The sequence below is a fragment of the Perissodus microlepis genome, chromosome 5 (genome assembly GCF_051167445.1).
Source record: "Perissodus microlepis isolate ML-2025 ecotype Zambia chromosome 5, ASM5116744v1, whole genome shotgun sequence".
Lineage (NCBI taxonomy): Eukaryota > Metazoa > Chordata > Actinopteri > Cichliformes > Cichlidae > Perissodus > Perissodus microlepis.
In genome coordinates this window covers 19635652-19646824 of record NC_140465.1, presented here as the reverse complement: position 1 = coordinate 19646824, position 11173 = coordinate 19635652, and the positions used below count along the sequence as shown (strand labels likewise).

Genomic DNA, 11173 nt, shown 5'->3' with positions numbered 1-11173 from the left:
ACACACCCAACTGGGCCCACATGCAGTAAGGGGTGGGTTTGCCCTGTCCACACAGCCCCACACCTACCCACTGTGGACCCACATGGGTGTGTTTGTTGTGTAGACGCCTAATCTCAGCCACATTCAAAAGAGTTTGTCAAAAGCCCTCCTAGAAGAATCAAGGGTGATATATCAGCATATTAATACTTACATTTGAATGAGATGTTCTACAATCACATATGAGTGTAATATTCATGTGTACACTACTGTGGTCCCCCATGATGGGCCTTCTAGTCGGGCACGCTGTTAGAAATAATCAAAAGTTTCATATTAAACAGCCATTTTTCACACTTTATTAGATCATCTGAATATCCACACATTTCAGCTTACCCAACTCATTTTCAGAGGCTGATTAAAGTGCCACAATTTTAAAAAACATTGTCGGAACATGAATAAAACTGAGTATAAGATGATAAACCAGATAAACTAAGAAAAATCTAACATGTCACTTTAAATAATCTAATCAAGCAGCATGATGTTTAAAGAAAGAAGTGTGATCAATTAGTCCACAACAATTTCATATGTTTTGAGTCAGTCCAGTTCATAGCTGTACTAGATCAAAATCACCCTGAACTGAACCTTTAAGTAATTCACATTAAATATTACAGCAAACTCCCTGCTTTATTACCAATCTCTAATCCATACAACATCATCACCTGAGCTATTTCATTCCCCTTTACCATGACATAAAATTTCTTATCGACACTTTTCATGGAAGAATGTCTTCTAATTGTTCCAGTGTGAAGCTGAGTGTCTCGGTGTCAACCCGGTGTAGTCATCCGGGCCATGGCTTGCTTCATCATGTCTCTAGCAAGAGCGTAGCGCTTCATGATCTCTCTTACGTGTGCTTCTTCCTCCCGCTGGAGGATTCGCAGGAAGTTGCACAACTCAGGAAAGCTAAATGCATGCCACTGTGAAAGAGAGCAATTCACCATATAAGCACCATATATTGACAAGTTTATCTTTCTCAGAACAGAATGGAAACTTACATTTACATCCCCTGTCTCGTTCTCTTTCAGAACCAAGCTTAAGACTGTTTCACTGGGGCCAGCGCACAAGCGCAGGTATAGAGGACGCTCATCATCAGACAGTTTACGCATGTACACTAGAGGAAAGAGAAGCAGAATTTCACGATTCAACAATTGGTTCTGTTTTAGTTTGTAAGAACAACGCAATATTAGGAATCCTACCTTGACCTTGTCTCTCTGTGCGTTCAAACAAGGCAAACTTTGCCGGGTTGTCCACAACAGTGAACTTATTGAGCAGTGCTTCGATGACTTCTCGTACCCGTGTTTCAGAGCTTATATGTAGGTGCTTTGCAGCGTCTTTGGGGAGGTAGAATGATGTCCGCCGCTTCATCCGTCTTCCCTGATAATCATCTTCCTGCATCAAGCTCAAACTCTGACGGGGAGGAGGGAGGGAAATGGGACGAACTAACTGAAAGTGGACCTTGATGAAACCAGTGTAGGACCCATCTTTATTCTGAAGTGTGGACAGATTTATAGCATATAAATGGGAATTAAAAGGTTTAATACATTATCAACAAATATTATGAATAGAAATATGTTCACACATCTACATAACTATGCTGAGATGTGGTTGTAGTCAGACATTTATGACTAAAAAAACAAGAATTGGGTGCACAAGTTTAAATTTAATTTGGTTTTTCTTTAACCCACACAGGGTCACATATATACATACATACACCCCACAAATATTTGGTTAAATATCCCTTTGCATGTTGTGAAGGTTCTGACATAACTCTAGCTGGGTATTCGACTGCTCTTCTTGGCAGAACTGGTAGAGTTCATTTAAATTGATTAGTTTCCTGGCATGGTGCTCTTAATGGTAGATCACAAATTCTTAGTATGGTTGAGGTTGAGGCTTTGGGAAGGCCATTCCAGAAGCTTAATGTTAGCCTGCTTTTTCTTTGCTCCATTCCAAAACCAGTTTTGATGTTTGTTTGGGATCATTTTCCTGTTGAACTATCTGGTTGTGTCCTAGCTGTTGATTTAGGGCGAAGTTGAAGAATTTGGAGATAGTGCTGCTTATTCATCATTCCATCCACTTTGTGCAATGTACCAGTACCACTGACAGCAAAACAGCCCAAGAGCACGATGCTACCACCACCATGCTTGACAGCTGGAATGGTGTTCTTAGGTTTGAAAGCCTCAGCTTTACTCCTCCAAACATACCTCTTGTCATTGTGGCTAAATAGCTCAATCTTTTTTTGGCTGATGATCAAACTTGTCCACGTGAGCAGCTGCAAATTTTAGTTGAGCTTGAAGGTGTTGATTTTGGAACAGGGGCCTCTTTCATGGTTTGAACCCCTTCAGTCCATGGGAGTGTCAAACTGTCTTCATTGTGGACAGTGATGCTGAGCCTTGTTGGTAGTTCCTAGGTTCTTCATGAACATTCATACAGATTTTACTTTATCCAGACCTTGGAAAAGTGGTGACACATCTGAACGAGTTGTCCATTTGTACATCTGTTTAAACCTATGATCTTGGAATCTCCAGTTGTTTGGAAATGGCTCTAATGATGCCAACTTGTGTAACTCTACGATTGTCCTTCTTGGATCTTCACTGAGTTCCTTGGACTTTCCCATTGTTCTGACTATTGGTCAATCCAATAAGTGCTTTTAAAACAAATTCTTTTTATGCTTTTTGCTTTTTATACCCATTGTAGTCAATCATGATTACTAATGAGAAGTTTTTAGTTGTAGGTGTTTCTATATATTACAGTTTGTATGTATACTTTTAACCCTGTGTGGATCAGAGAAAATCTAAGGAGCTTGGAAAGAAAGTGACCGGCAACAAAGCAAGTCCAGACGCTTTTCTTTCCAAGCTCCTTAGACAACGATGACCTGGATGACTGAAAACCTTCACAGACATATGGCAACAAAGTGGTTTTTTCAGTTCTGAAGAAGCCTTCAGAACTGATGATTGTTTACATACAATCATAATGATTGTATGCAAACCTCTGACCACAACTCTATGTATTTATATGAAAATGCACATTTTTTGCTTAAGTGAATCTCAATGAAAATGTTTTTTTCAGTTCCTCACATCCACCATGTAGAGATTGTTGCTGATCTGAGCATTGTATTCCTTCACCTTCTGTTGAATCTCACTAACACTTAACTCCTGTTTACCCAACTCGATCTGTTCATCCTGAAAAGAAAATGGAAAGAACAACAAATAAGCCACGATACAGTGAGCAGAAAGCTTGCCTTCACAACTAGGCTTTAAAAAGGGAAGGTGAAATAAAACAAATGTATGAAAATAAAAGTCAGCTCGATACAAGCTCTTTTTATGTAGCCAGAAAAAAACAATAAAGAAATATTTACTTAAAACGGTTGACCAAAAAAAAAAATTAGCCTGATAAACTATGCCACAGCCTCACCAGTACATTACTGTGAAAGAAAGATGAACACACAGTGAAATGCAGGTTCATCTCCCAGCTGCTGGCTTCCTGAGTAAAGGATGAGTCGCTTGCTGCACTTCCACAAGTCATTTCAAAGGCTCAGAGTGATTTCTGATTACTGTTATAATTATTTTTGGAGGTGCCCGTCACTCAGTGCTCTTCTAGCATCACCATTACCATTTGGTCCTCACTGACAGTAAAAACGCAATAATGACATCTGGAGGGGGAAACCTACTCCCAGTGGGATCTGCTTAAATGATCATAAGTGACAATTTCCCCCTCATGTTATTGTTCATCTATACTTCAGAGGATTTTAGTGGAGAAAAATCTAAACCTCAGCATTATTTTAATGTTTTCTATGTTTATGTTTCTATATTTGTAAATGCACTTATAACAACCACACCAATGGCTTTATTTTTGTTGAATTCAATACTTTGCTGCAGCTTTCCCGGGAGCCTAACACATCCAAACATGCAGGCATTTAGAACTTCAAAAGCCTTGTAAATGCACTTTCATCCTTCTACAACAAGGCCCCTAAATTGTTCTGATTGTTTTCCCAGTAAAAGGTGTACTGAAAAAAGGATATTATTATTAGTTATAAAGTTACTATTTACAAAATATAATAAAGGATCTGACTGTGTCTGGTTGGTGCACAATCATAAATGAGAGCAGGCAGCCAAAAGAAGTGAACTGAGAAGAAAAATTCCAAAATAATCTAAAATCTATACTCTCCAGTATTCCTGTGGGGAACCAGAGACGAGAGTAGTGGGCAGCTTCCCTCCATTTGACCTACCCACCTACTCCATATGAATGTAGGAAGAGTTAAGTGCACTTTATTTTTGTGCAAAAATAAAAAATCCTAGTTGTACAAATAAATAACAAGCTACTGAAATTTTTCTGTAGCTACGAAAATAGAAAAAATACAAATGAAAACTGCTGTCTACACAAATACACTGCTATTATAGTGTTCTTGTTTTTCTTACCACATTTGTGTCTGTCTCGATGCAGTCATCAGATAAAGCTGCATGCTCTTCTAACAAACTTCCATGTGTCATGCAGTCCAGCTGGATGGACAGTCGGCACCGGTAGTGACAAGTGTAGTTGCAGTCTATGAGAGTGAGACGAAAAGAGAGCGATAAATCACTAAAGGGTGATATATGTCAAGACTTGCGGTGTAGCTTCTTCTCATGTTGTTTCTAGTCGTAGTTGTTTTCCCTTCCTAAAAACCTGGCTATGTCGAATCGCTTCATACCGCGCTGCTGCATGCAGCAGGAAGGCAAAGAGAAAAGACGCTCCCCGGCTCTACATGTAGCACACAGGGAGTCAAAATGTGATGCTTTCCAGAGCTTCCTTCAGATTAGGAAAGAATGTGTGATACAATTCCTAATGAATGGAAAAACTAACATATGAATCCTACATGGTAAAATGGTAAATGGCCTGTATTTATATAGCGCTTTACTAGTCCCTAAGGACCCCAAAGCGCTTTACATGTCCAGTCATCCACCCATACATTCACACACTGGTGATGGCAAGCTACATTGTAGCCACAGCCACCCTGGGGCGCACTGACAGAGGCGAGGCTGCCGGACACTGGCGCCACCAGGCCCTCTGACCACCACCAGTAGGCAACGGGTGAAGTGTCTTGCCCAAGGACACAACGACCAAGACTGTCCAAGCCGGGGCTCGAACCGGCAACCTTCCGATTACAAGGCGAACGCCCAACTCTTGAGCCACGATCGCCCTAAATCGCCCTATAAATCATGTGATGCAGAAAGTGAAGAATACATCACATGTCCTCAGTTTGAACCTCATGAATGGCTGGAGGCTTCCTGTGTAGCCATTTTCTCCCTGTGCCTGCATGAGTTTCCTCCTTGCTTTGGCTTCCTCCCACAGTCCAAAAACATGGATGATAAGGCCACTGATGATTCTAAATTGGCCATATGTGTGGATATGGGTTGTCTGTTTCTTGTGTTTGCCGTCTGATGTTCTCGCTTTAGTTTCACAATATTTTTAGTTATTTATTTAAAATTTGCTTTATCTCAATTTCAGCACCTTCTTAAAAGGGCAATGATTAAATATTTCCACTAGTTAATGTAATAACCCTAAACTACTGACCGGATACTACATAATTAATCAAAGAATAATGCTGTTTCTATTTCCAATGTTCAAATACTTTCACAAAAAGAACAAAGTGAATTTGTGATTCTGTTGCTCGACTCTCTACTTCTAATCTCCCCGGCAGATGGGGCGATGGGAAGTTTACTTGTTCATTAGGAAGATTTGAATCTTTAAAAACAAATATCTAATATATAACTTTTATATACACTGACTGGCCAGTTTATTATATAAAATTATCAACCACTTGTTCACAAAAATATCTAATCAGCCAATCGAGATGACCTGTTAAAGTTCACAAAAGAACAGCAGAATGAAAGCAGAAGAAAGGTGATTTAAGTGACCTTGAAGGTGTGGTTGTTGGTGCCAGATGGGCTGGTTTGAATCTTTCAGGCATCGCTGATCTACTGGGATTTTCAGAATTTGATTTTTTTTCAGAATTTGGAGGTTTTTGAGTCAGTGGAGGACAGGAGGTCACTGAACAAACTGCTCTCCATCATGGACAGAACATCTCACCTGCTCCACTCCACAGCTCAGAGGCAGCAGAGCCACTTCTACCTCAGACTGAATCAACTCTGATGCCATAAAGAAGGCTTCAGGAGACCATTCCCAATGTTCTCTATAAAGGTGTATTATAACTCTTCATTCTGCAGTTCTTTTTCTTTTCTTTTTAGATTCATAGTGTAAATATTATTTATTAATTGCAATTTGCACTACTCTCACAAAATGTCAGTTAAAAAACAGTCAAAGTAAGAATAACTTCATTTTTTACTTTTCTTTGTTTTATTTTGTTTTTATCAGTGCTGTATAAATACATTTTTTGCACTATCTCATAGTATAAACCCTTTACTTTAATTTTGTTGTTTATTTGTGTTTTATTGTAGACTTGATTATTTTTATTCTTTATCCTACTGCTGTAACACATCAGTTTCCCCTGTGGGATCAATAAAATATCTATCTATCTATCTATCTATCTATCTATCTATCTATCTATCTATCTATCTATCTATCTATCTATCTATCTCAACCTAACCTTAGCACCTTTGGATAGTGGAGCAATGGAAGCTTTGGATCATGGACAAATCTGCAGCAACTGTGTGATGTTATCATCTCCACATGGACCAGTTCTGAAGGCAAGTGGGTCCAGTGCTGTATTAGCCAAGTGTCTGGTGAGTGTATAGCAAGAAACACCAAAAGACTACAGTTTTCAGCAAACTTTACTCTACTAGGAATCAGCAGTGCATTTGTCAGAAAATGTTTTGTGCTTTGGATGTGAACGCTTGGAGGGACTGACTGATTTTATAGTCAGGCTGTCAGCTAGAGTTGTGTTTAGGGGATGATGGAGGTCTGTGATGTGAAAGAATAAGATCTGCATTATCAGGATTTACTTGTTTGTTTCATGGGAACTGTTGACAGTGAGAGAAATAAAGATTATAACCAGGATTATCCTGTAAACAAATCTTTTGCGGAAGTACTTACTGGTGCAGCGTAAACTCTGCTTATAAAGCCCCCAGATGAATTCACCACACAGGTCACACCAGCTGAGATGTGCATGACTGTATGGCTGGAAATCATGACCCACACCAGTCTCTCCTGTGTGATGCTCAATGCTGACGTTATCTCCAACCAGACGGACGACACAGTAGTGGCTGGGATGACCCAGGTTTCCAGTCGACGGGGCTACGTGGACAGCTGGAGCGGCCAGCTCGATGGGATCATTTACACTGAGATCCTGCAGCTCTATCAGCTCACATTTAGACATCCTGACCTCGATGCAGAGACGCAGATGCCAATATGTCAGCCAAGCACTTGCTGTCCATGAGCTATTGTGGGTGCATGTTGCCTTTCAAGATGAAAATATATGCACCTTTGCATGCTTTGCAAATTTATAGCGTGTGAGGCAAAAAAAAAGGCACTGGGTCAAGATTTGATTGAGTCCACTGTGATAATGGCCTCTAAGTCCCCAGGAGCTGCAAGACAGGTAAAACAAAAATGTTAATGGATACGTTTAACATAAACATGCGTTCAGCATGTGCACTGTATGGGTTTTACAAATAAAAAAAATAAACCAAAAGATTAGTCTTTGTTATCTGATGCCAGGATAAGATTATATTAAAATGTGGGACAAGACGACAAGTATAATCCTGTACAATCCTGGGACAACTCGTGTTGCTTTTCTGTAGGACTGTGAGGCCAAACTGCATATTTGAGACAAAACATTGACACTAAAAGTGGGAAAATAGCAATCGTTGCATGCAGAAAGCACAGAGCTATGTCAGAAACAACTGGCAACTTCAGTAACAACCACATAGCTCATACTTTTTGTTGATAATTGTCAGTTTACTTTGAAGAACCTGAATACATCATTCGGCTGAGACAGACAGCATGTGCACACTGCTTGCCAGTGTTGATCTCTGAGCTGCAGAAACTGATAATAATAATAATAATAATGATAATAAAGTCAAATACCACTAGGAAGAATAAGTGTACATGCTCACAGGTTCATCTGGATCTCTTTAAATTAGTGTCCTTGTGGAGCTGCTTTGTGCCGTGAATATGAATACCCGGGAGTCTGTCTGCCAAGTGGGTCACCACACGGTGCAATTATTCACACAGGGCAACAAGAGCCCATTGTAACCGTCCATAAGCATCCATGCAATTTATTTATCATGGGGGGGTCTTATCGGTTTGTTTACCAGTCGAAGTCATGTATGCTTAAGTCTTCACGACATCTTATTGTTTCATTGGTCATCTGTTTTGCTTAATGCAGCTCTGCGTGTAACGGAGTTAATCCCGCAGTCTGAGACGGGACGACAAACTCAAGTTGACAGTCACACCCGAGCAAAAATCCGTATTTTTTGAAAGACAAAGTGTTGAAGATGACCTTACCTCGCTTACTTTATCACCCACACTCATTCTACAGGGAATCTGAAGAGCGTTCGCAGATTCTCGTTGAATTAACAGCGACGCGTCCCTCGTCCGACGCACGCACTTCTGTTTGCGCATGCACATTGTGGGTGTGGGATTACCGTATAATCCCATGTGAGTATTAAGCTACACTGAGAGGAATCCCCTCTGTTCTCATCAGACACTCGACTGTTAGATGGAGTTGTAAGTGGGAGCTGTTCTTGATGATATTGATGATAGCTTTTGCAGGATGTTAAAATAAATAAAAAGATCGTAAATTAAATATAAACGGCTACTAAATAAGTTTATTATTATTTTTCATCTCTGCGTTGTTGCTGAATGACGCATTTCATTTGGGAAATTCCTTTGACAACAAAGCCCAGTATTTAATAAACGTTGCTGTATCAGAAAGAGTAGCGATCATTTAAAAAAAATAATAATTTAACTGTTTAATTCTGAATAACAAAATTAATTCTTAATGATAATATTTTAGTCCATAATAAAACAGTAGATATGCTTAAACGGTAGATATACTTGTTTGAAATGAACAGAATGATTCCTTTTTGATTTGGAGACACTTGAACTGGCAAATCAGTCAGAGAGAAAAAAAAAACCTTCCAGGCTCCAATATGGCAGATTCTTCCAGGCCAGAAACGCATGTTAGAATACCATAACATGATTTATTCATGTCCCACACGCTCACTCTCTGTTTCTCACAAGTGGGAGTAAGGCACATCTGAAGCTACAAGAGGGCGTGAGATAATTTCTCTACAGTTAGTAATGACTAATAAACCAGCCAAACAGAAAACAGCGTTTTCACAGTTAAAGGTCCACAGCTCTGGAACATCAGAACAGATAAAAAAGGAAGGGAATTTATGGCTTAATGAAAAAATAGAATAGAAGAATAGAATAGCCCTTTATTGTCATTGTACATGTACAACGTAGTCATGGAAATCTGTCACTTGAATGGGTCTTTTGGGCTCTGCAAAAAAAGAGCCACGTCACTGCAACCCCCTCTGGCCTCGGCTCCGTGGCTGCTGGGTGACCCCTCATCTGGGGCTTTCCTCAGCTCTTCCCAGGAGGGTGCCCCTTTGGTGGTCCTCCTTGGGTCCTCGTACTCTGGGCCCTCTGCATGTCTGGGGCCTAGATCTCCTCCATACCTGCTTCATGCCCTGGGGGACGGGGCTATGGCTCCCCACACTCCCTAGCAGATCGTTACATGGAGAAACCTTTTGAATACAAGTGTGCTGATCCACACAGGTGTTCACACAAGTATACACACAGGTGTTCACAGACACAAACTACACCTTTCTTGGCTGCGACCTCAAAGCACATTGTGCGCTGTTGATCTTGTGTACTGCACAATAACATTTAATATTTAGTATCTACTGTTATCTACTGTTAGCTAGTTTATTGTGATAGTGTTATATTTATTATGTTGCTCTTTTTTGTTTGTTTTCCCTTCTGTTTTTTTCTTCTCTCAACAGGTGATCCAGGTGTTTTTCTTTCTTTCTTTCTTCCCTCCTTTCTCACTATCTCTTCTTCCCTGTTTGTCTTTCTCTCCCTCTCTTTCTTTCATTCTTTCTTTCTCCCTGTCCTATCCCCCGGTCATCTCTGTCCCGTCTGTAACAACTGAAAATAAAATAAAATAAATATATAATTATAATAAAGGTCAATCAAATGGACCAATATGGCAAGGCCATGATGATCCACTTGGTAAAGTAAATTCGCTAGGCATCTTTTTTGGCCTTCAGACAACAATTCTGTTGGCTAAAGATCCAAACGGGACAGGCAAACAAAAAAAAAAAAAAGAAAAGAAAAAAAGAATGGGTCTTTTGCTTTTTTTCAGTCTCTTTCATTTAGTTTTCTCTTCAGTTAACTGAAAACATGCTCTATTGAACTAAGCTCAGGTGACTGACTTGACCATTGAAGAATATTTAATTTCTTTGCACTCAGAAACGTTTGGGTTGCTTTTTCAGTATGCTTTGAGCTATTATCCATTTGTACTGTGAAGTGTAGTCTGATCAGTTTTGCAGCATTTGGTTGAATTTGGGCAGATAGTATAGCCCTGTGCACTTCAAAGTTCATACTAGTTCTATAAGTAGTTGCATCTTCAAGAAACACTGCTGACCTGGGTCCACTGGCAGCCGTACATGCTCATGTCATAATATTGTCTCCATGTCTGATAGATGACGTAGTATGAGCTGTTTCTCTCATCCTCCACACTTTTCTCTTCCCATCAATCCCACACAAGTTAGTCTTGGTTTCATCTGTCCAAAGATTTATTTCCAGAACTGTGCAGCCTCTTTTCGATGTTCTCCAACACAGTATAATCTAAACTTCCTGTTTCTGAGTGTAACCATTGTTTTTTTGTTGTAAGCCTTGTGTATTTCCATTCATGAAAGTGTGTCTTGATTATAGACTTTGACAATGACATGCCTACAGTGTTCTTGACTTGATTTGATGTTGTGAATTGTCTTTCTTAACCATGGAAATAATTCTGTTATCATACCGTTTAAATTCCTGCCAGGTCTACTTGCTCCTTTGAAGAACCAACAATGTGAGTATCTAAAAGCAAAAGCAACTTTACTGCTTATGCTTACCTTTTAAGAAGCTTCATTTTTAAAGCCTGCAACAGTGAAGACATGCAGTACCCTGTGTGGTGTGCATTGTATAGGACGGAGAG

General features: G+C 39.8%; 1 protein-coding gene across 1 annotated transcript; it reads right to left on the bottom strand.

Moving 5' to 3' along the window:
* Positions 1-316: 316 nt before the first annotated feature.
* rassf1 (Ras association domain family member 1) lies at positions 317-8585 on the bottom strand. The gene is made up of 7 exons (XM_084928599.1): positions 8470-8585; positions 7060-7550; positions 4449-4573; positions 3108-3212; positions 1230-1521; positions 1029-1144; positions 317-950 (listed from the first exon to the last, which is right to left on the bottom strand). Exons 2-7 carry the CDS (start codon positions 7340-7342, stop codon positions 801-803), a joined length of 1071 nt encoding a protein of 356 aa, XP_084784725.1. The 5' UTR covers positions 7343-7550; positions 8470-8585; the 3' UTR covers positions 317-800.
* Between the last annotated feature and the right edge of the window lie 2588 nt (positions 8586-11173).

Excerpts from the sequence above, each read along its gene's own strand:
- rassf1 (XM_084928599.1), bottom strand. The coding sequence starts at position 7,342 with ATGTCTAAATGTGAGCTGATAGAGCTGCAGGATCTCAGTGTAAATGAT. Across the intron at positions 3,213-4,448 it reads TCGAGACAGACACAAATGTG|GATGAACAGATCGAGTTGGG; the intron begins GTAAGAAAAACA and ends TTTTCTTTTCAG. Across the intron at positions 1,145-1,229 it reads CACAGAGAGACAAGGTCAAG|TGTACATGCGTAAACTGTCT; the intron begins GTAGGATTCCTA and ends TCTTTCCTCTAG.